Source organism: Daphnia magna, linkage group LG3 (genome assembly GCF_020631705.1).
Source record: "Daphnia magna isolate NIES linkage group LG3, ASM2063170v1.1, whole genome shotgun sequence".
In the NCBI taxonomy this organism is placed as follows: domain Eukaryota; kingdom Metazoa; phylum Arthropoda; class Branchiopoda; order Diplostraca; family Daphniidae; genus Daphnia; species Daphnia magna.
The window spans coordinates 270,552-296,433 of record NC_059184.1 but is presented as its reverse complement, the minus strand read 5'-3'; the positions used below and the strand labels follow the sequence as shown (position 1 = coordinate 296,433).

General features: G+C 45.3%; 2 protein-coding genes across 4 annotated transcripts in view; both read right to left on the bottom strand.

Annotated features, from left to right (window-relative positions):
* Positions 1–25,007, bottom strand: part of LOC116918778 — a 27,193-nt gene extending 2,186 nt beyond the window's left edge. Inside the window, exons 1-13 of one of the 3 annotated variants that reach the window (XM_032924541.2) lie at positions 20,651–21,624; positions 20,156–20,532; positions 9,516–9,653; positions 9,075–9,242; positions 5,239–5,613; positions 4,566–5,155; positions 4,106–4,469; positions 3,826–4,009; positions 3,426–3,577; positions 1,690–1,923; positions 1,183–1,273; positions 959–1,046; positions 69–527 (exon numbers count right to left, since the gene is read on the bottom strand). In XM_032924541.2, coding sequence (XP_032780432.2) covers positions 69–527; positions 959–1,046; positions 1,183–1,273; positions 1,690–1,923; positions 3,426–3,577; positions 3,826–4,009; positions 4,106–4,469; positions 4,566–5,155; positions 5,239–5,613; positions 9,075–9,242; positions 9,516–9,653; positions 20,156–20,532; position 20,651 — 3,221 coding nt within the window. In that variant the 5' untranslated portion in view covers positions 20,652–21,624. Of the gene's footprint in view, positions 1–68; positions 528–958; positions 1,047–1,182; positions 1,274–1,689; positions 1,924–3,425; positions 3,578–3,825; positions 4,010–4,105; positions 4,470–4,565; positions 5,156–5,238; positions 5,614–9,074; positions 9,243–9,515; positions 9,654–20,155; positions 20,533–20,650; positions 21,625–24,869 lie in introns of those variants that run through there. The other 2 variants (XM_045171624.1, XM_045171625.1) reach the window with 2 other exon arrangements.
* On the bottom strand, positions 24,110–25,882 carry LOC116918779. The gene is made up of 7 exons (XM_045170668.1): positions 25,640–25,882; positions 25,428–25,513; positions 25,294–25,332; positions 25,099–25,228; positions 24,870–25,044; positions 24,518–24,719; positions 24,110–24,404 (listed from the first exon to the last, which is right to left on the bottom strand). The coding sequence occupies exons 1-6, from the start codon at positions 25,731–25,733 to the stop codon at positions 24,578–24,580; spliced, it is 666 nt and encodes a 221-aa protein (XP_045026603.1). The 5' UTR covers positions 25,734–25,882; the 3' UTR covers positions 24,110–24,404; positions 24,518–24,577.

The window sequence follows — 25,882 nt, the reverse complement described above, 5'->3', positions numbered from 1 at the left end:
ATGTATACGTACACACATCACACAAAACTGGGGAAGGAATTCCGGAGGTGCATTTGCGTGCATCATACCTGCTGTTGCTGTTGCTGGTGTTGCTGCTGCGGCTGGTGGTGCTGGCAATAAATGGAGCCTGATCTACTGTTTGATTTTGCCAGTCCGCATTGGTCGGTTCAGCGTGTCGTTCGACGCTGACGCACTCGCAGCAGGCGTGGACTCCTTTGGACGGGTTGTCGTCATTATCGTCGGCGTCCACCGCCTGCTGTCGCGATGACGCCTCATCGCATTCGACGGCCGTTGATTCATTATTGGCGGCACCGGTTGGCTGCAAATCCATCGACCTCCTAAGAACGTGACTGATGAGCAGCAGTGGGTTGCTGATGGCCGTCCACATGGCCACGCTGGCCGTGGCTGGCGCCGTCGAGCCGCTTCCAGAGCCGCTTCCAGAGCCGCTGGATGTCGACTGGGCCACCGACTGCTGTTGCTGCAGCTCCTGATGATGTCCGCTCCGAACTCCCTTGCCACCGTTCTCCCTACGCTCACAAAAAGAGCGAGAGAGAGAGACGATACGAAAATAGAGAACAGAGAGGCCATTAGTCTGTCTCGTTAACGATCTTAATCAAATGAACGTGCCGCCGACCAAAGTCCAGCATCGGACAAGAGCGGGGCAGTGGTGGGGTTTGCACAGCATGGGCCAACGCTAATAGCCAAGTTCGTTTTTACACTCTGCGCCCGGTGCCATCGAGCGTGTAGCGTGACATAATGTCATGATAGATATCATGACAGCTTTCCATGCTAGTCATCAAGAAAGAAGAAGAAGAAAGAAGAAGAAGAAGAAGAAGAAGAAGAAGACCAAGAAACTGTGACGGCGACGCCCCGTCAAGCACAAACAGTAGACTACAAAAGGGGTGGGTAGAAGAGTAGGCAAAACGAGTTGCCAGTTTTCCTCTGTTTCTTGATTTACTTTGCGTGATGCGGCGAGGTAGACGTCGGCTCGGGCGAAGATATCAGCGAGCACAAAGACATCGTATCAGCTCCGCTGACAGACGGTACTGCACAATTCATGGGCCAATGTTGCCGCCGCATTCACCAAAATGCAAGCAATCAAACAAGAAAACGTGAAAACTTGAAAACGTGAAAACGTAAATCCAAGATGTAAACAATCAATATAAATGTGTAGAACTGTACCCCTGCAGTCTGAATCGATTTTTGAATAGGTAAACGAAGGTCCATCCTTTGCCAGCGAATCGTTATCTTCGCCAAGTTGTTCCAAAAGTTTCTGTAAGAAACCGAGAAGCAACGAAGAAGAAGAAGAAGAGCAGGAATTAAGTTGCATGTCATAAAAGTTTGCGATGCAGCAAATGGAACGATCGAGGAAACCGAAAGCGATTTTGCTCGTCATTCCCGACAAACCGAGAGAAAAGTACTCGAGATGCGGATGGCGGTCCGACAGTATTTGAAAAAAATAATCATAATGCATCAATCAAATATCATCTGGATAACCTCGTTGATCCTAAAGACAATTTCACTGCCCGGATGAATGAAACAAGACTCGGTGAAAATGAAACAAGGTAAGAATGACAAATAGCAGGCGAGGGGAATGTTAATGAATTCAAAACCCGTCCAAAACAAAACAAAAACAACTAAAAACAACAGAAATTTGAAGGAATAATAATAATAGTAATAAATGATTACTTGGATCTGGTCGTCGAGGTTGCGCAGCTCCTTGCGCAGTTTGGCGTTTCGCGTCTTACTCTTGTACTGGAGGCTCGTCTCGCGATTTTGATTAGCCCCGCTCTTGTTCTGCCTACCAACGCCACTTCCGCCTCCTCCTGCACCGTATTTGCCGCCCGGAAGTTGAGGTTTCACTGTCGATCTGACGCCGCGCTTCTCGATCGCCCCCTGCGGATTCCTCCGCAATTCAATCAGCTGCGCAAAAGAAGGAAGGCGATGCCAATCAGCGACAATGTCAGTCAGCCAGAGCCAACCGAGGGAGGGGGAAAGAAAACACGACGCGATTCGAATACAAAAATGGCCATCAAATGAACGGATCCGACACGCACGTCGCCATTATGCGAGTCTGATTGAATACAAGGACAACATCCCCGAGTTTTTCAGAGGGTGTGTCTTGTGTGTGCGTGGTAACGCGCTACACGAACGCAGGCGTTGCACTCCGCCATAGCTGCAGGGGTTTCAAAGCTACACCAAACAAAAAGAAAGCGGAAGAACAAAAAGTTTGGGCCAACTAAGAAAGTCTAAAAGAAAAAGGGAGGAATTTTCGTTTTTCCGCTCCGTGCCTCCTCGTCGTCGTCATCGTCGGACGCTTGGTCGTTGCATCCGAAGTGCGGGCTGCATCGACGTCGTCGACGCTCCATTATTCAAAGGGAGCAAGAGAGAGAGAGAGACGGGAGGAAAGAGGAAAATGGAAAGGGGAGAGGCAAAGGAGCGTGTTAAGAAGGAGCACCAGCCGTAATTCAATCCAATGGTAATGATGTCGCCGTGGCCCTCCTTGCCGCTCGCTCGCTCGCTTCTCTCACAAGGTTTTTTTTATGCACAGACAGAAAACCAAGTAGGGAACGACGGCACATTGCGTACCCCGGGGTTCCCATCCGCAGCCACTCTTCTTAGTCTCACACGAATTTTATTTAAAAAAGAAAAACCAAACAAAACAAAAAAACTACGCCGCACTCAACGGTGAGAAAATGGAAGAATAAAACTAGCGCCCTTTTCTATAAATAGTCGACCTATTTGCCTACAAATATCAAGCGTAGCCAATAATTGACACAGCGATGTGCCAGTCTAATGCCAGACCCCAATGAGATAATGAAGCCGACGGGCATGCAGAGCAGCGGAACACGAGGAAAGAAGGCCAAAATGGAACGCACAAGATTGGCTGGCCGAAAGGCGGAAGAAATGAAACTCGGCTTTCGGCGGTAACAATAGCTACAAAACTAGGCAGCAGTGCTCGTGTGTGTGTTTGGGTAAAGAATGGTAGGAGAGGTGGGGGAGAGACAAGGAGTGCGTTTGCATGTCACATTAAATATGCATTGGTAATGGTTGGGGAAAGAAGCTCGTCCATCAGCAGCCAACTGGATGTATAGCGCGCTATAGCGTGCTGCTCGATAGACCCACTCTGTTCTTCCTGTTTCTGTCCGACTCGTCCTCTGCTTCCTAGCCACATTGTGCATTGAGTGTCGCTATCGGTATTTATACCGTGTATGTATATTGCATGCACACGCATATTTGCTCCTCTTTTGGCAGACGGGCAATCCCTGGAGATGAGACGGAAGAAAAACGATAGTCGGGGAGAGGGGGGAACGGATGGGAAAGAAGAAGAAAATGGAGGGAGTGGATGGCGGCAGGAGAGTTGCCGCACAACATGTGGAAGCAGAAAACAAGGGGAACGAACTTGTTAGGGGCGCCGGTGTTACCTTGGGAACGAAGACGAGACAGAGGGTGCCAGTGGTGCAGAAGACGATAAAAATCGATATGATGACGTAAGAAACGTCCTGCTCGTCCTCCAAGATGAACGAAACTGCTCCGCCAATCACGCACATGATCACCACGTTGTACACGCTCATCCCTGTACGGTTGCGTTACACACACAACACGCACGCAAAAACAAAAAAAACAACGAGACATTAAACAAAAAAAACAAATCAAATCAAATGGTCTTGAAACGCATACAGGTTGGATTGTGGTTGTCGTGGCAACCGCTACAAATCCAAACAACAATCAAACGTTAAAAAATGCATTGCGTTCGTCGGGCCGTTGCAACGAACGGGGACGGGCTTTTGCAGACCTCGGCCTCGGCCTCGTTCAATCACTAACCGATGTATTTCGAGTCGTTCAAAGCTGGTATGTTGACATTACGAGTCTCCCACGCCAAGAAGCAGCCGAACGCCATCAAAAGTCCTTTGTAGGCGTAGATGGAACTGACGAAAATCGTCATGTGGTTACTCTGACAGTATTCGTTTTCCGGCCGGATTTCGGCGTTGTCCTGGCTCGGATGCGGCTGTTATAAAAAAGAAGTACAAAACAAGGTGATGCAATTCTCGGAAGCGAAGCGAGAACTGAATCTTGAAAATGCAAATCAATCAAAGAAACTCACGTAGGGCTCGAGGAGTTTGGTCTCGCGATAAAAGGGATCAATGACCTGCCACGTGGTGAGAATGGCAATGTCGATGGTGAGCAGCACTCCGACGACCATAAACAGCTGATAGTCTTTGATGGCTTTTTTGTTGAGTTTGACGTCGGTGAAGATCGAGTGCACCCGCCACGTTTTCGAGAACATGGAGCCGAATGCCAAAGTGAAGCCGGCCATCAGGGTCCAGATCCTGGCCGTGCAAATCACCGGCAGGGCCGACTCGCTCGTCAGATGTGAATCCAACCCCAACAGGATGACGCTCGTGTACGTCAGCAAACAGCCGATGATGATCATGTTGTTCAGATACGGACTCGACATTTTGATGTACCTGTTGATTGAAAACAAAATAAGAAAAGCAAGTGAAACGGGCAAAACGAAACAAAAAACAAAAAAATCCATTTTACGTTCATTGGTGATAACGTACCTCTGATTCCTGAAACGGATGTTGATGGCCAGGAAGGAAGAGGCAAGGACGATGCCCAAGGCAGCCACGATGGTCAGCGTGGCAAAGACGGGCACGCTGATGCGGGACGGCTCCACCGTTTGGATGGTGCGATCGCGTGGCGGCTGTTTGCTCTCCGACATCCACGAGATGGCCGACTCGTTGAGGAACAACGTGTCACTGGCGTTCTCGTACTCGGCCACGGGCACTTCGTGAGCGCCCACAATTTGCTTGACCGTCAGTCGGCCGCTCCTTTCGTTATCCTCGAATTTGATGCGGCCCGTCACTCCGTTGAAATCGACGCTTCGCAACGCGTCCAGCAGCAGTTTCTCCCATCCTGGATCTCTGTAGGTGAAATTGCGCAGGCTCCAGTGCCGCAACTGCTGCCGTTGCCTCGGACTGGACGAAGACGCTGCGGCCGCTTTGGCCATTCGGTTCCTCTCGTGCAACTTGTGAATGACCGTCTTGACCGTCTGCGCCGCCGTCCACACGGCGTCGTAAGCGTAGCCGTGAAACTGCGAATAAGAGTCGCCTCGCTCCTTGTTGTACTGTTTCTCGTACTCCTCGGCCGTCTGTCGATTGGGGGGAGAAACAAACAAAAATCAATGAATAGATGAATAATGCCGAGATGAAATGGGCAGGAAATGCAACTAACCAATCCGGAAATGGTGACCTGTTTGGAGCTGGTCAGAGGTAAGACGTCGACAACGAAAGCTCCTTCCAGCGCAGCCAGGATCTCGTAGGAAGTGCAATTGACGGTGGGATCCTGTTGGTCCTCGGCTTGCGTCATCCACCATCGCTCCTGGCGCGGTCCGGCCAGGATCCACTGGTAGCGGCCGCCGTACAAATTGATGCGCGAAACGGCGCAAAAGACGCGGCGGGCCCAGGTGGCGTTGAAACTGGCCAGGATGATGCGGACGTCCTTCTCCATCAGCTTGGCCAGCGGTTGGGTCAAGTCGTTGACGAAACCCTGCGACTCGGTCAACTCGATTCCGGCACTGTCCAGCAACGACACCAGCCCATTATGCGCCTATTCCAGAAATGAATTATGAATTATTTTCTTTCTTTTATTTTAAACTAAAACTAAAACTTTAAACTAATTCCAAACTAATTCCAAACTAATTCCAAACTAATTCCAAACTAATTCCAAACAAATAGGACATGAAAAAGTCACCAGAAAAACGTAGACAATTGAATAAGGCCGGGCGCGGCAATGTCGTTTTTGTGTAGTCGGACTGTGTGGGAGTAGTGCGTGAAACGACATGGCGAGAGAAAGGAGGCGACTGCAACAAACACAGTCGCCACGTCCAACGACGGCGTAACTGGATTGACGGCCGTCGCGACGTGACGACCAAACTCAATAAGATCGTGACTACTGCATCATTGCCATCTCATCTCAGGAGGGAAATGAGAAAAGACGACAAGGGGGGAATGAGGCCGGCCGAGAGTGGGAAAACGCCGGCCAAATAGATAACAACAACATCGCCATCCAGAAAACCAGGAATGCTTCGACTCGAGACCGAATGTGCAGCGAGCGCACTATCACGTACTTGCCGCTGTGGGTGTTATCCAAGTCACTTTTATCTTAGGCCGTATCAGTATTGTATACCTCCGCCAGTCATCGATCCGGCTGGCCATCCCGCATATCCCCCCTACCTTGCCATTGCCATCCGTGTGTCTGGCACTCGATCCAAACCATCCATTTCAACGCAAAACCAGCCAGTGTTTCTCTCCTGTCTGACTTCTCTTTGCATCCTCACGTTTTTGTGCGATCAATGTCAACAAACATAAATTTAAAAAAACAACATCAAGAAGACAAAAGAAGAAGGAAAAGACAAAGGAAAAAGAAAACAGAAATAGCCAGGTACAAATGGATGATGGGGCATGACTTGGGCCTGCCAATAATAAACCAACGCTATATACTATTTCTTCTGTGCCTTATTCTTTTCTGCTTTCTATTCAACAAGAGGGGCAGACAGAGTAAAAAGCACAGGTTGCATCATCTTATTTATTTAAAAAAAAGAATGTCGCTTAGTCCCGCTTCACGTCCCGTTTCGTTTTGTGTGCCTACCGGGCCAAAGTAAAGATGATGTATCAAAGTCAGGGTACGACCGAAGGCGAGCCGGAATCACATCAAGTCGCTCATCATCTCGTTACGTAATGGACGATGGATAAAGAAAGAAAAAAACAAATGGCGCCGAGATTTTTTTGTTTGACATTTGCGAACGTAGAGAACGTAAAGGACGTAGAGAACGGAGAGAATGGAGAGAATGGAGAGAACGGAGAGGAAGAAAGAAAAAGAAAGACGAGACGGAGGAATGAAAAGATGCAATCAACCGATGTGTCGCTTTATTCGCTCGTCCCAACTAACCTTATATCACATTATATGCTATCCGCGAAAGCTGAGATGAGAAAACAGACGCAGTAACAACCACCACCGAAACCCCCAAAAAAAAAAAAAATAAATAAATAAAAAATAATAATAATAATAAATGATGAGCAACCCAACCGCCTCCACGGGCCGACGTAGTTCGTTAGCAACAAGAGGAGCGATATGATTAGAGTCTGGAGATGGCCCCTCTAATATCCAGAGACGGACTGTACTAAGGGGGGGGGGAAGACAATCAAATCAGGCGGCATAGACAATGCGAAGGTAATGAACACGGTCGTAGGTTTTTCTACGATGAACTATGCGGGGGAGCGAATCGCTTCATCTTGAACCTGTGTGTAGATGCACTAGCTGCAATTAAAGGGGAAAGTTGTTTTCTACTACAGTCGGGTGTGGTGAGCGAAAAAAAAAGAAAAGAAAAGTAAATTGCGTGTCGGCCGTCAGGTGTGCGCAACACGAAGCACTGCGGCCGCATAATCCGCTCACGTTACTGAAGAGCAGCGCGTTAGGGGGGAGCTTGTGCCGCTATGTATAAATGGCAAGAAAAGAAGCATTGACGTCACGCCGAGATGATAGCATCATCATACGCTGCCAGCCGTCGCTGGTTCAATAATAATGTCACCTTTCATCTGTTTTTTTTGTTGTTTTTTTTTTCCTTTTTCTTGCATCGTCTTTTGATTTTCAAACTGATCTTTTGCTTTGTACGTTGGCTCGTTTTTTTATTTTTCTATTATTATTTAATGCCGAAGATACCGTATTGATAGTAAGTTGGGCGTCGGCCGCTTGTTTCGAACGAATCAGACAACAACAACAACAAAAAAAAAAAAACAATTTTGCTTCTCTTTGAATTTGTGATTGCCTTGCGTCACGGAACCCGCCTCACACGCACTTGTATTATATCCAGAATAGCAATAGTCGTTGCCTATAGCATCGATCTAGGGACAATAGGCGGAGGCGGAATGGCGACAGTAAGGCGGCCGAGTTGATTGCAAAAGACGATCCCCCTCTCCTTTCCTTATTTATTTTATTTTATTTCTTTCATCTTTTGTCTTTTGCGTCCATTCATATCGTTTTCTCTCCAATCATTTTGCCAATGAAAACAAATCATTTGCGACAAATGTTACTTCTTCTCTTGTGCCTTGTACACACCGCCATCTAATCGATGCAGCAGCAGCAGCAGCACGTCCAAAAGCTCTCTGAAGCGAAAACAATATAACGAATGCGACACGAATCCGCAGTTGTCCAGTCATCCGTCCAGTTATTCGTGTGCCCATACATAGGAAAGGGCGAGAGCGAGACAGATAGGGCAGGCAGAGGTCGAACGGTCAGTTGGACACGGCCGTTCCGACGTCCGCCATAAAGACAAAAGACGTGCGGCGGCGTACGTTTGTGTTTGCGGAAATGTCAGCCGAACGGGCAGGATCAGTAAACGATTGACCTCCCCCCTCCCAGCCCAAACCGCCTCGAGCAACAAGGGAAAAAAAAAACAAACGCGGATAACAGGGGGGAAGACGAGAATAAAAATAATAATCTCATATACGAAGAAATGGCATCAAGCTTTCGGGCACGGGGCCGGCAAAGCCGAGTAGTAATAATAGTTGCGACGGTTGTTGATTGAATCGATATATTGATAATGTTGGCTAACTTATAGCCGTCGGCATTGTCATAACCCAGAGCGGAAGAAAGGGGCGGGCAAAATGATTTCTCATCCATCAACTGCGTTAGTAGGGGGGAACCCATTTCCAGGGGGAACAGAACGAGATATACTGGCCATCCATCACGATCATGCGACATCACGCGGGACAAGACACGGCACTGAAGCCAACAATTTGTTTTTTTTTTTTTTCTTTTTCTTTTTTCCATCCCCCTTTTTTTTTTGGCTTTTGGTTGCCTTCCTTGCTAACGGCCTTATACACGGCTTGTTACACACACACAATCTCGGTGAGAAAACATGTAAAAAAAAAAAATAAAAAATAAAAAAATAAATAAAAAAACCAAAGCCAAAACAAAACCAAGGCGTTTGGGATGATGAATAGACCTACGCGTAGATGGCTGTAATGAGTGTAAATGGTGGTAATCCAAATGCGGAAGAGAAGACTTACCAGGGCGAATCTGGGCTCATTCTGGTACAGAGTGCCGACACGAGTCCAGTTGAAGGCCTGCAGCAGTTTGACACGCGGCGCATTGAACGCATTCTCGCTCGGCACGATGCGGAAAAAGTTGGGATAACTCTTGCGCGTAAACATCGGGTGCGTGTCGGCGTACGACAACTGGTGACGTCAGCAGCGCCATTCGTCAAACATTTCATTTTTTTATTTTTATTATTATTATTTTTTTTTTGTAATACCAGAAAAAGAAAAAAGAAAAAGAAAAATCAAAATGGATTCATCAGAGTGGCAGAAATGGTGACCAAGGCAACGCGGGTTGGCGGAACTGATGGCCAGAACAAAACCAATTGCCCGGCGGGTTGCCACACAAAAAAGCCAAAAAAAGCCAAAAAAAGCCCCAAAAAAAAAAGAAAAGAATTGAATGAATTCACTTACCACGGGGATACGCCAATGTTTTGATGTTTTGGCGATCGAATCAGTGACCGAGTTACACGATCCGCCGAGGATCATCACTTTATGGGGATCCTTGTCCATCATGTCGAAAAAGGCCTTCATTCCGACGGAAGCGCTGCACTGTAGAAACGGCAAAACAACGTACGTATTTTAGGTAAGGCAATTAAAAATGTGCAAGTCACGGTTGCCATGGCAATGCGGATGGAAAGGCAACGCAACGATGGCGTGTGTTGTTCCATAAATGGACGCAACAAGCCTTGAAAAAAAGGAGAAAAGAGTTGCAAGTTTCATCGACAGAAGAGTGGAGCGTTTCAGCAGGGCAAAGGAGGATCTGCCAGCAGCAGCGATTCCTATCAACGTGTCAAATGTTACGCTGACTGGCACCTTTTAGGCCCAAAGGAGGAAGAGGGGGGGGGGGGCACCAAGAAAGGAAAGTCGGATAATCAAAATGCGCAACGTCACTGGCAACTCTTTCAAAAAGTCGAGTACGTGATAAGAGACACCAGTTGGCGTTGAAAGAAACGGCCAATAGAAACTCGGCGCTGCCTTTCCTATTGAATTGATGACAGTTTCATCTCAATTGAAAGAACGCAAACTCGAAGGAAAAGAAGAGTTTGTTTTTCTGATCAATCGACTGAAAAGCTTCGAGTGCTTTTCACACTCGACAAAAGGCCGATTCAACCGGTAGCAAAATCCCCCCCCCCCCAAAAAAAAAAGAGAGGCTCACTTAACAAAGAGAGAAACTGGCGACGTGCTCACTTGTAGTTGAGGGAATGCAAACGCGCTCTTTTCGTTCGATTTCGATGCGAAAGAGTCGAAACATTTTCATTCGCCATCAAAGTTGCGTGTTTTTCTTTTCGTTTCGGCGACGCCTTCGCACATGGCCGTTAACGTTTATTTTATTTGTTTTTACGGGTCTTGGTAATAACCTCGCAGACATCCATTAAAGTGGGAGCTCTAACGCGAGTTGGACGCAGCCAACGGCGAATGATTTGCTGCCTCATCCGAGTCCAAACGGCACAGATGCTTTTACGGCCCGTCGTCTTCTACTCAACGACTGCACATAAAAGAAGAGACACACTTCATTTCTACTTTTGGCCATCATTTCTCTTTTTGTTTCCTACTTTTGGAGAGATTACGCACAGCGAGAACCTTGTCGGTTTGTTAGTGGCCTCGTCATGCCAAATTTCCAACCGTATCAACGGTTTTTTTTTTACCCACCGTAGGCACCGTAGGCACGGACGCCTTCGCGCCGACCAATGGCCGATGGTTTGCGGTTTTGCAGAAATGGCGAGAATCTGTTGGACGACGATTCCATTTTTGGGGCGAACAAGAACAAAAAATAAAAAAAAACAAAAAACAAAAAAAGGGACGGCGGTTATGGACGCGCCAATGGCACGTGCACTGATGGTGTGCCTCATCCATAAAGGGCGAAAAAGCGAAAAAAAAAAAAAAAGAAAGAGAGAAGGATCGATATTTAATATCCATCCATAGAACGACCTGAGCGGCCGCGAAATCAGCGTCAAAAAAAGAAAAGTCCCGGCCGCGGAGCTTCGGCCTGACGCTATCCTAGCGAAAGCCTCAAGAGACTGGGCCACTGCTGGTGCTCTCTTGCTCTTTTGCAATAAACTTTCTTTTACACAAATAAAAGTTAAGGAAGAAGAAGAAAAAATAAATAAAATGGGAAGGATTTCCCCTTCGTTTTTTTTTTTTTTTTTTTCGTTTTTTTTTTTTTGCACAGAGAAAAACCAATCGTGCGTGTTGCTGCAGAAAGCGAACGAAAATCGGGCTGGGGAGAGATTTGTAGACGGACAGATGTCGCTGCTGCCATAAGGACGGGATCTTTTCTCTATAAGAAACCTGCGGCGATGCGAAAAATGCCCACCAAAAGAGAAAAAGAGAAAGAAAAAGAAAAAAAAGAGGAATCGAGGAAGAATCTCACTGGAATATACAAGACAGCACAAAATGTACATGTGAAGCAAGGCCGCACAAAGCTAATCAAAACCAAACCAACAAAGAGTAGGGTATAAACTTTATCAAATCTTTTCGCCTAAATCGAAAACACACGTGAAATAGGAAAAAACAAACAAACTAAAAACGATTGCGACTAGATCAGTGAAACGCTATGAAAGAGGGAAGAGCTCAGAGAAAAACAAACAGAAATGACCATACAGTATGCAAGACTTTGGCTTTGTCGAACGCACGTCATTTAAGTTCAAAAGAAGAACACGGGGCAGGGCGGAAAAAGAACAAGAAAAGAAAAAGAATTGATCTAATAAATCCGTCCGCAAACTTACTATACCACTACAGTTCTATGTGGATGTGTGTGTGTGTGTTATGGCGGTGTGGCACTAGCGGTGGCAGTACATATACTACTACTGTTATGATGTAGGCCATAGACAAAACGCGCTCGGCATCGTCTAACATTTTCCCCTCGATCTCGTGTTTAGATGTACAACTTTGATATGCGAGAGTGGATCCCTGCATGTCTTTTGGCTCCCTTTTCTCGCTTCTTTATTTTTTGGTATGCAAATTCGAGTCTTGAAAGAAGGAAAGCCGCGAGCGAGAACAACGTCACGAAAAACTGCGAAAGAAAAACACGCCACACGCCTATATCGATATCGATGCAAAGTATAAAACACACAAAACAACTCCAAAAAAAAAGGAAGAAAGGAAATAACTCTGGCTAATGCCGACCCATTGTGCATAATAAAACAGACGATCGACGTAACAATAAGAGAAACAAAATGTGTCTTTGTGTTTCTTTGTTTTTTGAAGAGAAAAAAGAAAATAGTTTTGCTGGGGCGCCTATCATTTGCCTGCTGTCACACATCCTCTTTGCTTATTCTGCACACGAAGCCTCTTAGCGCTGCTGGCCAATTTAGCCCGAATGAAATGAGCATTTTATTCAGAATTCAGAAGAGGGAGAGAGAGAGAGAGACATCTGCACTGTAGAAAAGTCCTCCCTTTGCTTTTTAGATTTCTCCAAGTTTGGCCTGCGTCTGCCGCCAAAGTTTTCTGGGTGCCAGTTTCACTGCACTTTGGCCAATCGATTCTTGGTTCTCACTCTATATATACAGTCTAAGTTACGCTATAACGCAACACAATTTCTCAATCATTTAAATGGGCGCATAACGAAGTTGTTTCTCGTACGACAAAAACCAAAATATCGTCGATAATATATCGCCAATTCCGATTGACACGTAGGACAGCAGACATTTCAACAACAACAACAACAAAAGAGGGTGGGAGAATTCAAGCAACTCTCCAAAGGTGGTGTGTATGCGTTTTGCATATAGCGCAATTGCCCTCGATGATTGAAAAGTCGAGTAGCTTTTGATTCCCTTTCTTTCTGCAGCAAAAAGTGAATTTACGAAAGGAAAAAGAAAACAAGATCCAGTTCAAGGAGGAAACAGCCGATGATAATAGAAAGTCTAAAGAAAGCCGACACCTTGGGGAGTCAGAGTCTAAACTTGAAAAAAAAATATATGAACGTACGTGTCGTACCATTTTTGAATATGCCAGAAAGCGAGGACAAACATCTGCCAAGCTTCCAACATATTTAGCTTAAAAAATAGGGAAAAAAAGAAGAAAGAGGGACGCACGTGAAATGTGCTTATGTCGCCTTACGATGTCGTTGTTATTGGCCGTGCGTATGGGGCTTAGATACATAGGAGCGGCAACTTGAATTCGATCCAGCAGAGTGAAATGAATGAAAAGAAAACGACGCCTCTGCTGCATGATACACACACACACACGTAGCGCGCGACATCCTCTTTATATGTCTATCTATTTTTGCCAACGCATTCAGCACATTGGCTCCTCTTCGATGGATGTCGCCCTTTTCTTTTTCACTCACTCACTCACTCTCACTCTTCTTTTGCAGACGAAAGGATCACAAGTGAATCTAGACGAGCGAGAGGATTTCCTTTCTCTTCTCGTCCTCGCAATGTAATAAACAGATAGAGGCTATACACGATACGCTATTGCCAGCACCGGCTCCTTATATTAGATTCTCTCTTTCACATCATCACACACGCAGCCGACAACATTCATATCTTTAGTTTATACGGCCGCACTAAAAGGCAGCGCCGGAATGGGCCGGAGCTGGACGTGGATAAGGTGTATCACTCATCCTCATCTCTTTTACTCTCTTTTCTCCATAACGCCATCCAAATATCCAATGTATTTTCGTAGACAGTGTAGCGACGCTGGTGGACGTTCGTTCTTTTCATCTCTTCGATTCGACATGCCCCGTGGATGATGGCGGCGTATGCCCACCGCATTCCCTGCTGATCTCGAAATGAGAAACAGACGGGGCCGCGGGTACATGGCCACTCTTATATGGCCTCTTATTCTGCAACATTGATGCAGACAAGAAACATATCTCTATACTATATGTATTATTATTTTTTTTTTAGGTTAAGTAGTTGGTCGGCAAGGACTCAATCGTATACTTGAACAGATGCTCGAAAAGAATCAAGTAGAGCAAATGCATCATCCGACGATAATGATATGCTGTATTCTCTTAGGAGCTGGTCCGGCATGTTAGCATTTCTTTTCCGGATCAAAAAGCAGTTGAACGGGGCAGGCACGTATCACGGGGAAGCAAAACTTTGACGTACGTCATCAAAATCAAAAGAACTTGTTCGTCTGGCCGACGAGAAAATAGACGGAATGATGGCGGAATCGTTTGATAAGCGGCTTTGGCCTTCTATATAAATATGAAAACTGCAAAGAGATGAAGGTCTCAAATATGCAGCAGAAGATAATCCAAAAAGAAAGAGAGAGAAAGAGAGAGAAAGAGAGAGAGAAAGAGAAAACTTTCATGTAAATATTATTGATACGGGAATGAGGTAAATCTTGTGCATGTCGGCGTGCTTTAATCAAGTCGGGGCCGTGAGGGCTTTTGGATAGCGAGCAATTTGAACAACTTTAGAAAGCGAGGTAGAACTGTCTACTTTGTCGAATGTTGCGTTAATCAAACGAATTCTTCGCAGAGACGGAGGGGGGGGGGGCAGAAGGAGAGAAAATCGAGGCTTCTCGCTATGCCAATTTCCTTCTTTCTTTTTGGAACATTTCAATTTCGTTCCAATTCCATTCCAATCTTCCTTTTGACTCACGTCTCAAAATGAAATGTTCAATTCTTTGTGCTTTCCCTATACTGGGTCTGAATCGTTTTTATCCCCCACTTTAGATACCTGTCGCAGCTCAGCTTCTATAAACCTTCCAGAAATGTTTCAATTCTTCCCTCGCGTTTGTCGAGAGCAAAAGGGCCAAACAAAAACATCGATCAACAGATTTATTTAGAAAAAAAAAATCTAATCAAAAATGTAATGGAATGTGGTCACGAAGCGAGGTACGGCGTTCTATAGAAAACTGTTGTAAGAAGCCAACGTGAAAGCTTCGTGGATATTGGCCAGAATATCCAACGTACGAGCCATGCCAAAAAGATGAGCGGATAATCAATGGAAGCCGAATCGAACAAGAGGAAAAAGACGGTACTACATCCAGTAGACACATATAGCAGAGGCATATTGGGTTACAATGCGCTCATCAATTCAGTGGCCATTTACTTATTCATTTATGTTTCTTTTGTTTTGTATTTGTTTTGCGGTTGTTTATTTTAGGCAAAGGGTCGCAAACTCGATTGCCAGAAGGTCGTGGCACAACTGTGATTAATGACCTCGGAGCAAGAAACAACGAAAATACGTTTCTTCCGGTTCGCGCTTCATCACCTACACCCCGCAGCATGTGGCCGTTACCACAATTTTGGCTTTTCTTTCTCGGCACTCATTTTTGCCACTTGGAGTGAACCCGCTGCCATTGGCCGTTTCAACTGGCTTCCTTGCTTGTCCATCTCCGCCCTATGTTACATTCTTGATGGAGTAGAAGCGACCCACCTCCATCCGCCCATTCCTCCTCCCTGCCACGATACGATAGCATAACCATCAAAACGTGATGTATTGTGATGGCCGGCGTGTAATGTGTGGCCAAAGAAAAATCTAACCGGCAACTACGACTTGCACTTGCTTTGTGCTATCGTCTCGCAACACAAAAAGCCAATCCCGATCCGGATCGACTCGGATGTGCTCAAATTCAAATCCAAACGGCTGTAGACAACAAACTTGTTTCTGACTTAACACAATAAAATTTAAAAATGTAGAAAAAAGAAAAAAAGGCAAATGAACTTCCTGCCCATCCGGCAACACCAAACAAGATAGAACATACAACAAGGTAATCGAGGGATTATTGTTCCATTGTCTTTCACGTCCAAGCCGTCCCTGTCTGACATTGTTTTCCTGCTTCTGTGTCTTGGACGCGTGATTGCGATGGCGGAATGCGACAGATTCTTTTAGCCAGCGACCGACCGGACAGTAGAACAAAGACAGGACATGAAAAAGCCACCAAAAAAACCAAACCAAAATAAAATGAAAAGGACCTACTGTCCGTCCGTATAATCTTTGAATGCAATGCTCAAAAGCTGTTGCGGTATAGTGTACGGAGAAGGATCAGGAGAGCTTAGCCCATAACCTAGTTCCACGCTCACCCCCCTCGTCTTTTGTTTTCTTTTTTCTTGATTTATTTCGTCAATGTTCGAAACTGAAAAAGAGAAAGGCCTGAGAAACTGAGAAAAAGAAAAATCACATCGTGGCCGTTTTGCCTTAATATCCGTCGTCTAGATTGAATGCGGTCAGTTGTACCTTTTGGCCAAGTTTGAACGTCACGGCACGCGAGAGAGGATGGGGCCAAAACGACATGTAAAACTTGGTTGTACACAATATCTTGTATGGCTAACAATCAAAGCGGAAGAATGCGCATTAACGTCTTTTTCTCTATTTTTTTTTTCTTTTTGGCTGCAAAAATGCATTGCATCCATCTTATTCCTTCTTGCGGATTTCCGCCAGAGAGAGGGAAAAAATGGGGGCGGTTCTATGACCCAATAATAAGAGAAGCCTGAGAGAATGAGTGAAGAGCACTGGGTAGATAGAGAGATAGATAGATCGAGATAGAGAGATAGAGAGAGATGGATCATCATCGACCACGCAAAATGCAAAATAAAACATAATCGACATGATGTGTGTGCCACTGTGGCTGCTTTTCTTGATGGATCATCTCTTTCTGGCCGGTGAATTGGAGAACACTTTGGTCGGGCCCGCAGGAAAAAGTCCACTATTGATTTGGCATCAGCCTTCGCCCCTCGGTCCACGATATTTAGTTCCGTCAAGTGCCGGCGGCTGTGGCTGATGGGCCAATCAAACTCGGCACCACGACACCCAAATTTCTTCTTTTCTCTCTTTCTTGTTTTTTTTTTTCGTTTCTTTTTCTTTTTTAACGAAAAAAGGTTTCGTAGAAAAAAGAAAAAACCAACAACAAACAGACGCTGGTTGTGTGAGCTCCACCTACTCTACTCCACACCACGTCCTTTCGGTCTGTGAGGCTATCGCCATGATAATGAGATGGAAGAGAAAGACGACAACGACAAAGGGCGGTCGGTGGCCCTTTGGTGAAAGAGACGCTCCCGACTGAGACGACCACCAACGTCGAATGTGTACAAGGAGCCCCCCCCACCCCGTAAGTTATTCTGATCCTAATCTCAAAGTTACAAGACTTTGGCATGACGCAAAACGGCCACAACTCGAAATCAGTTATTATTCAAGTTTGGCGGCTCACCTCCCTAAAACATTGCGCGTCTTATTGTCTAGGAGCGTACAGGTAGCCGGTTGTCTATGCAAATGCTCTCCTCCTGCGCAAGGTAAGAAGACTGGCTGCTGCTGCAGCAGCCGCCAGAGAGCTGAATCAAAATGCCGAGAAAAATGCTCGATCGATGGAGCAAAACGCAAGAAGAAGCCCCGACCAAAGGAGAAAAAACCAAACAAAAATGTGAGAGACGGAGGGGCGTTGCACAATGCGTTCACTCCCGACTCACGCTGAAAAGCTTAAAAAACAAGACAAAACAAAACAAAAAACAAAGAAGAAACAAACTAGAATGCATCGTCGAATAAATGGCGAGGCAAAGTCAATTCAACTTGGTCCATCAATAGGGAGGGGAGGTGGGGTATGCACACGTTATCAATCCAAACAGCCAGTTCAGTTTCATTGTCCATTGGCTGATGGACGTTTGGCGCTGCTTCCCTGACATTCGACTTTGGATAGCTGCGCTTATTCATTGTCGGGTACAGTTGGCGGTCAGAAAGAGGGAAAACACACAAAAGCCCACACACACACACACACACACATACAAGAGGAGCATAGGTCACGACTAAAAACAGAGGGGATCGTGCAAAAGCTCACAGATCCATCGCTCTCTGCGTGTGTGTCTCAACTCGTGACGATCGATTAGTGTCGTGTCGGTTGGCTCACGCTGGCCGAATAAATATTTCCTCAAGACATCCGGACTTGGCAGAGAAACCTGATCCATCGGCAAAGAGGCGCGGTCATGTTTGCTGGACGCTTTGATCATAATCCAATTCATACACACCAACCCAGCCATGCCATCCATCGTCACGTCCACGCCACGGATTCAATTTCACGTAGTACTTTTTATATGTTTCCCCTCCTTTTCCCAATCAAAGCAATTTCATTTTTTTGTGTGTTTCTTTTAAAATGATTTATTCATTTCCCCCCCCCCCTTAAAAAATGATCTTAACAATTGACCAATTAGCAGAGATGATTACGATCAGAAAAGATAATCTGCATAACAAGAAAAAGAGAGAGAGAGACGTGTGAGCTTATCTTTTTCCCAGTTTAGTTACTATAGTGAAACGTCTAAAAATCTGCTACATTAATCAGTCGATACGAGTGGGAGGAGAAAGGAGGAGCTGGTCCTCCTCCACTCTTTCACATGCACACACACACACACACTCTGAAAATTGAAAGCAGCAGATCAATTCAGAGGGCGTAGCAACGAGGAAACGAAGCGAGCGAGCGAGAAAATAAAAATGCTCTCCCACACACACACACACACACACACACACACACACTAAACAACAAAATCCCTTTCGTAAAGTTTCTTATTCTAGTGTCGAAAAAACTCTTTCGATTGGTTCTTTTCAAACAAGAGTGAAGAGGAGGATAGAAACTAAAGAAAGGCTAACATTATCCGCACATCAAAAGTGAAAAACCCAAAGTTAAAAGATGGATGCAATGGTAGGCTAGACGCACTAGAACGCCGAGCAGCGGTCGTTACGTTGAGCTGCCCCTGCCCTGAATTTGCATGCGAAAAGGTCGCCAGACAAAAATGACCCATACGGATTCAAAAGAATCCACTTTTCAATCGAATCCTATTGGGAAACGGCAGTTTCATCTCGAGGCATTTGAATAATCAACAATAAAGGCAATGGATAGGCCAAAGCCGTTGGGGTATGACAAAATAAAATAAAAAGAATTCAAATGACGGACCAATGAAAAACCCAGACGAGCCATCAGACGATCGATTCGCAACAAAATCAAAGAATCTGTTTTTTTTTTTGTTTTTTTTTAAAGGAATTCGTCCAGTTCGCTATGCGTCGCAAATAAAAACAAGACAAATTTCAATCCAGAGTCCGACAAAGTTTCACCGTTCGTTAGGCGGCATTTCCATTTTCGCACAAACAAACAACAAGAGAGCCAGCCGTCATCCAATTGTGGCCAAACAATAAGACATGGCGCAAAATGTGCCTCTTCTATACATAAGACTCCCTAAGCACAAGTTTTGGAGGGGCGCGTTGCTTTCAATCCGATCCGGATGTTATTCCAACGCTGTTGTGTGTGTGTGAATTGCAACTCTATTTTGCGTGTGTGTGTGGCCGTCTGTCATATTTCTCCGTACCCCGTCCAAACAAGAAGCCGATTCGCTCCATAAGTTGTGGCAATGGCCAACTTGTTGCCGGGATTCATTCGCTTTGGAAATGGACCCGAGTAACAGTATGCCAAGGTCCAAACGCACTGATGCTACATTGTCGACGATGGCCGATCAAATGAAAAATGTGATTCTTTCTAGCCAACAACAAGTTTGGAAAAACGAACGGCAGCCACTAGCGCTTTGTTTGTTTTTTGTTTAGTTTTCTTTTGATTGCAATCGATGAACCAGAAAAGGTGCTCTACACTTGGAAGGTGGAGTCGTCGCAGACAAGATGGGATGAAGATGAGATCGACTTGAGCTGATGAAAAAGCAAATGGGTTACAGCGACGCTATCTCTCGCCCCCCCCCCTGGGTGGCCAAAAAGAAAAGCAAAGAAGAGGGGAAACTGGTTAAAATTGACTGACGACTCCCCAAAGAAATCAGATCTCTGCGCTCGTATCACGGCGGCGCTATAGTGGAACGAAATCTACCCCCTTCCCTCATTGGAGATGTTTTTCTCGTTATTGTGTTGCGAGCTTTTCTTTTTAGATAACTCGTTTTGCGTGATGGAGCACCCTCTGGGATGGCAAAGGCATCGTTTTCCATCAGTGTCATCCTCATCATCATCATCATCAAATGACGCGAGAAAACGCGAGAAAACGAGAGAAAACGAGAGAAAACGCGAGAAAACGCGAGAAAACGAGAGAAAACTAAAGACAAAACTAAAAGAAAAGGGAGACCCAAAATGATCATTGAATGGGCGACGGATGGACGACGCTGTTGGGTGGTGCTGCAGTACCTGCGTGTCGTTGTAGAGCAGTCGCAGTCGGTACTCGTGAAGGAAACTGCTGTTGGCCAAATGGCGGAGGGCCAACGTGATGGCCGGCATAACTCCTTGACCCAAGGGCGCCTCGATTTCGTGGTCGCTCAACGCCAAAAAACCAGCGATATAAACGTCTTGCCAATTGCTGCCGCCGCCGCTGCTGCTGCGGCTCATTCCTGTCGATGACGACCGCGATTGGTGCGTCGTTCCGGCAGGCGGCCGAGACCGGATTCGATATGATCCCGTTCCCGCTGCTGCTGCTGCCGACGCCGCCACCGCACAATTCCACATCAAAAAGCCGATCATCGTTACAGTTGTGATGACTTGTAATACCGACGTCATGACCGCCGTCACTGTCGGTAAAAACCAAAAACCAAAAAACAAAAAAAAAACAAAAGGGAAGACGACCAAAGGAGATGAAATAACGAACAAACGCAGATGTTCCTCGTTTTTTTTTTTCGTTTGTTTTACTGTAGTTGGTTCTGCTTGGGATGATGTGCGTATGGCACCGGATGGGATACTTAAGGTCGTCGTCGCTGCAACGCTGGATGCTGCCGGATGTGGGGCTCGACAAATCCAACAGCAGCCAAAACTTGGGAGCGAGACGAGATGTGAGCAGACCTGCTCGTGGCTCTGACCAATTCACAGCTGTTCCACGGCATCGGCCGGCCTTTTTGTTTTGTTTTTTATGTCCCCCCTTTTTTGTTTTTTTTGTTTCTTCCTTGAATAATTTTTTCTTTCTTTAACTATTCCGACGTAATTATGAAGTGAACGAAACAAGACAAAAAACACATTGCCGCTCTACCGACGATAATTCACTCGATTTCACACGCAACACTCACGCGCACTTACACTCGGCCACTCTCACTTAAACACGGAAAGAACGAAGACGGGAATTAAGAAAACAAAAAAAAAAACAGAAACTAATTATTTGTCTTGCCTATCAAATATTTACAGAGACACTCTGGCGATATGGCTTTTTCGGAAATCAAAAAATAGACGAAGAAATATTTCTGGAATGTTGCGAATTTGTCTGTGTGTGTTTCAATCGTTTTTCTTCATCGGCCAATCAAAAACTGCTTTCGAAATCATTTCGGCCGGTGGAGTGAGGAACGAATCTCTTTTTCAAAACCGAGCGGCGGAGTCCGTTAAAAATAATTTGGGAAAAAAAGAAAAAAAAAAAAAAACCAAAAATACGCGAACGGAAATGAACCAATAGACGTGAAGAAATCAAAAGAATAATAATAAAATCCGATAGAAATGAGAAAATTGGACATCCGGTCGTCGGCACCTTTTCAGCACACTGACACAAGCGTCACACACACACAAACACACACACCAAAAAAATGGACGTCATACACACACGGGCGTATACGCACAGAGCTTGTCCACAGCAACTCTGTGACTACCTGTCCGCTCCACCGTCCGCGCCAGAGTGAATCGCATCGAGGCCCAACTCGGCAGTCTCAACTTAACACGCACGCACGCACGAAGAGGGAAACGTACCGCTGCGAGTGTATGGCTCCCGCAAATAAAATGAAAAAAAAAAAAAAAACAGCCCGTAGTCAGCGGGAGTGCGCATGTCGACCGCACAATCTTCTCGTCCTTGGTGCGATATAAACTTCTAAATGAATGTGTGTGTCTTTCTTTTGGTCTTTCTAAATGGTCATCCCAGCAATCATGATGAAGCATCATCGCGCAAACAAAACAACAACAAAAAAAGGGGGGGGGGGTGAAACAAATTGAGAACATCAACACACAGCGATGCCATCTTTGCAGTTTTCGGTTAATGGCGCTAGATAATGTTTTTTTTTTTTTCTCGCCATTCTTTTTCATTTTTTTTTAGTTGTTGTCTACCACTAAATTGCACTCGGAATTGTGTGTCTGTATATACTTTGTTTTGCTAGCCGTCGTGCAGAGTGAACCTAGTTTTGCGAGATCCTTCATCAAGTATTCAGACGTAGTCGTCGTCATCAAAACCTCCCGGGGAACCAAGAAAAGAAAAATGGTCTTTTCATGGCGCATTGCTCCTAGTAAACAAAACAAAAAGCATTTTCCTCTTTTTTTTTTTTTTGTGGAGAGTCGGTCGCTGTTGCCTTTATTTTGTTTTCCACATACATTTCCTTTGGTTTAAAAAAAAAATGGCTCGACATACAACAGAAACGAGCACGTCAAAACAGGCAAAGAAACGGTACAACACAAACCGGAGCCGTGCAGTTTTATAGATTTTATACACAGAAGGAGAAAGAGAGTCTCACCGCGACGAGTAGTTACAATACTGCCGCTACTGCGACAACAAACTTGCCCTCCCCCTCATCATTTGCTTTCGTTTCGTTCTCAAGAAAACCACTACAATGGTTGCTGCTCTCATGTACAGATAGACGAAAAAATGTTCTCCTCTTTCGCTCAATGATTCGAAAAGAAAAAAGAGATGACTGCCAACGATTTCGTGACCTAGAATGGAACGCGGCCGGAAAAAGAGGAAGAATCAATGACACCGAATCTATTGGTGATTGGAAAGTGGCCGAACTTTCCCCCCTCTTTTATTTTCTGCCTCTCGTTCAACGAGATAACCAACAAGAAAAACAAAAAAACTGAAAATAAAAGAGAAACGATGGCTGAGATCGGGATCATGTCCAATGCTGTCAGATAAAAACATCTGCAGTGCAAATGAAAAGACAATGTTGCGTGATAAGGACACACACAACCTTTCCCTGTGTTTGAGCAATATTAAGAGCGAATAAAACCATCAAACGTGCTCGGGGTTGAGACAGTGGGCCGTAAAATCATCAAAAGCTTTTAAACGACAACCGCACCCAAATGAAAATCCTTCCAAATTTATGAGCCGCCGAAAATGTATAATTCACTAAAACCTCCTATTGTAATCGTTCAAACGACAGGACACGTTAATAAGAGAGGTGTGCAATCGGAGACGCACACAGTAGACGTCCCTAAAGCACTTCCTTATACAGTTTACGTTACGTAAATAGAATGGGGGTTGGGGGTAGTCTAGAACGTATCCCGATCATCCACATACACATAAAACATTAGCTGCAAGTCTTCCTGTGTGTGTGCGCCGCTTCGATGGATTCAATTATTTTCCAGCGCCAGCTGATTGAACTCCGTCCCTTGCAAGAGGCAAACGCAATTCTCTAAACTTCCCTTTCCACTTTTAGAATTAGAATTGGAATTACCCAGTCCCTGTGGTAATCGGGCTTTAATGAGAAGGACGGAAAAAGACGTTGGCTCTTAAAAGAAAACAAATCCAATAAGTAAGGTTAATCCTCTTGCGCGACAACAAACGGAACAGCGAGAAGAAGAAAAAAGGATAAATGAAAAGTAATCGTTTTACTTTATGAAAAAAAAGGGGGGAGGTCGTGTAAATACAAGAAAAACAAAAAAATTCTCTGATCCTTTAACGTCGTCCACCCCAAACATTAGAACAATAATTGAAAAACATCACGGCGCTAACATCACTAACGATGGCGGGACTGCACAGCCTGCGGCCTGCCCAAGCAGAGCAATCGAAAAGTGGAATGGACAGTCGAACAAGTCCGTTTCAAAAACAAACAAAAAAAAAGGAAAGATTTAGGGCTAACGAGACCTTTTAGCAGTTCTTCAGTCATCCACGACAAAAATTTCTTCCGAGAACCCAGTCAAAATTGCCTTCTCCTCTTTCTCATTAGACAGTGTCCTCCTCATCGCCGAGTGCACCAACGTCAACTTGTTTCTCCTCTCTTTACGTTTGCCTCGACGTACAAAACAGATATGAAGAGAATTGTCAACAACTAGTCGATGAAAAAGAGTAAAATAAACCGGCGAACGGGCAAAAAGAAGAAATCAACTTGAAGAGAGGATCGCCCTTCAGGGTTAACCTTGATGGCACGAAAAGGCCAGCGAGTGTATCGCAAGTTGACGCATCGCATTAGCCTGTTTGTACGTAACGATCTATTGAGAGCAAGGGACGTGAGGACGAACAACAAAAGGATTGGGGGGGCGGGAGAGGGAAAAAAAACAAAACAAAACAAAAACTAAACAACAATGTGAGCAGTGACGGGAAGTCACAGCGCTTGTGTCGATGGTGTCGTTTAGAAAAGTAGGTACCCGACACTGACGATGCGATCAAGAATCCTGATGATGCAGGATCAGTTGCTCGTCCTGAACCATGGCCAAGTCTGGACTGCTCTCGACACCACCCATGCCAGAACCTTCATTTAAAGGCAACCTACGCTCCAGGCGTTTGGAAAGTGAACGAAAAACAAAGCAGAAGGGGAGTGTGACTTTGAGCAAAAATCAAAGACGCACACAACAACAACACAACAATAGTGAAAGACTCACAAAGTGGCAGGCGGGCTGTTATCGGGGGTGTCTTGCTTGTCGGATTCGTCCCAATTGTTCTCAAATTTTCGGCCTAAAGTGACGAGGCATTCGCAGTTGTTGGGTACGAGGATCAAATCCTGTCGGTACGGATAACCTCCAGTTGTGGGAATGAAAAAAAGACGAGCCAAAGTGCTCTGGTGGCAGCGACCGTGCACCAATTCTGTTTCCTCCGACCTTTTTGCCACCGTTTCACAAAAGGGGAGGACCGGCAGGGTCAAATAGTGAAAAGCCAAGTGCTCGATTTCATGTTTTCCAAAACCACTCAATTGAATCAGACATGGAAGCGGCCAATAGAGTTATTGTGACTTACAGGCAGTGGCGGTAGACGACGGGCTGCTGTATCCCATTGGGGTTCAACTCCTGTGCGATAGGCACCAATCGATCGGTGGTGAGCGAGCGGCCATACATTGGGTAGAGCAATCTCGTTTCAGCCCGGCAGCACTGAGGTACCCAAGAGGGCGAAGAAGGGCAACTTCCATCACATTCTATTTGAATACATTTATGAAATTCACACTAGTGATAAATGTGGGGGGAAATACCTGTGTCGCTGTCATCAAGTGTTGGATTTCCTGCTTGAAGGAAGTTGTTGATCAGACGAGTAGAATTCAACAAATGACTAGAAAATTCCTTCAGCCACATGGGTGTTTGAGGTATGGCTCCTGGCTTTATCTGGAAACAGAAAATCAAATAATTCTTCATGAGCCATCATAAACTGTGCTTGATAAGAACATTACCCTGGACATGCCAGATGGTCTAGTTGGTTTCATTTTGTCCTACAAAGAACACAAAAGTTTAAAATCTCTTTGAATGGGATGACGTAGACTAAATTTTGACTGCCCTTTATTCAAAAATCAAGAAAATTATTTACCTCAAGCACATCTACACCTGGTAGGTAACAACCATAATGCTGAGTCAAGTCACCAAAAATACCAGGAGCTACAGCTGGGCACAACACTATGGGTAAAGGAAAATTTGAAAACTCAAGTTTTTTTGTTTTCTGCAAATGTCAACCATTTTGGACGACACGACCACATGTCACAAAAAAGGCAGAGATAGCTACAAGGATTGTAAAAAACCAACCTGGTACATCGTTCTCGCTTCTCGCCCACGATGAATTTGAAAAGAGAACGACGCAAATAGCAACACGTAGACACTGACTGATTATGGTGGCCATGCTGTCTTTTTTTCCCTGTCCAACAAGAACCTATTCGTCAGAGTTTATGCTGATACCGCAGAAGATGGGTTGGTTTTTCACGTTATCAACGTATTGAACGCAACACTGAAAATGAGTCTCAGGCACTCAGCAAAGTGTTTAAAACTTTA

Coding starts and splice junctions, on each gene's coding strand:
- LOC116918779 (XM_045170668.1), bottom strand. CDS start 25,733: ATGGCCACCATAATCAGTCAGTGTCTACGTGTTGCTATTTGCGTCGTT. Junction 25,333..25,427: donor CAGGTGTAGATGTGCTTGAG/GTAAATAATTTT, acceptor TGTTCTTTGTAG/GACAAAATGAAACCAACTAG. Junction 24,720..24,869: donor GTCGTCTACCGCCACTGCCT/GTAAGTCACAAT, acceptor CGGAGGAAACAG/AATTGGTGCACGGTCGCTGC.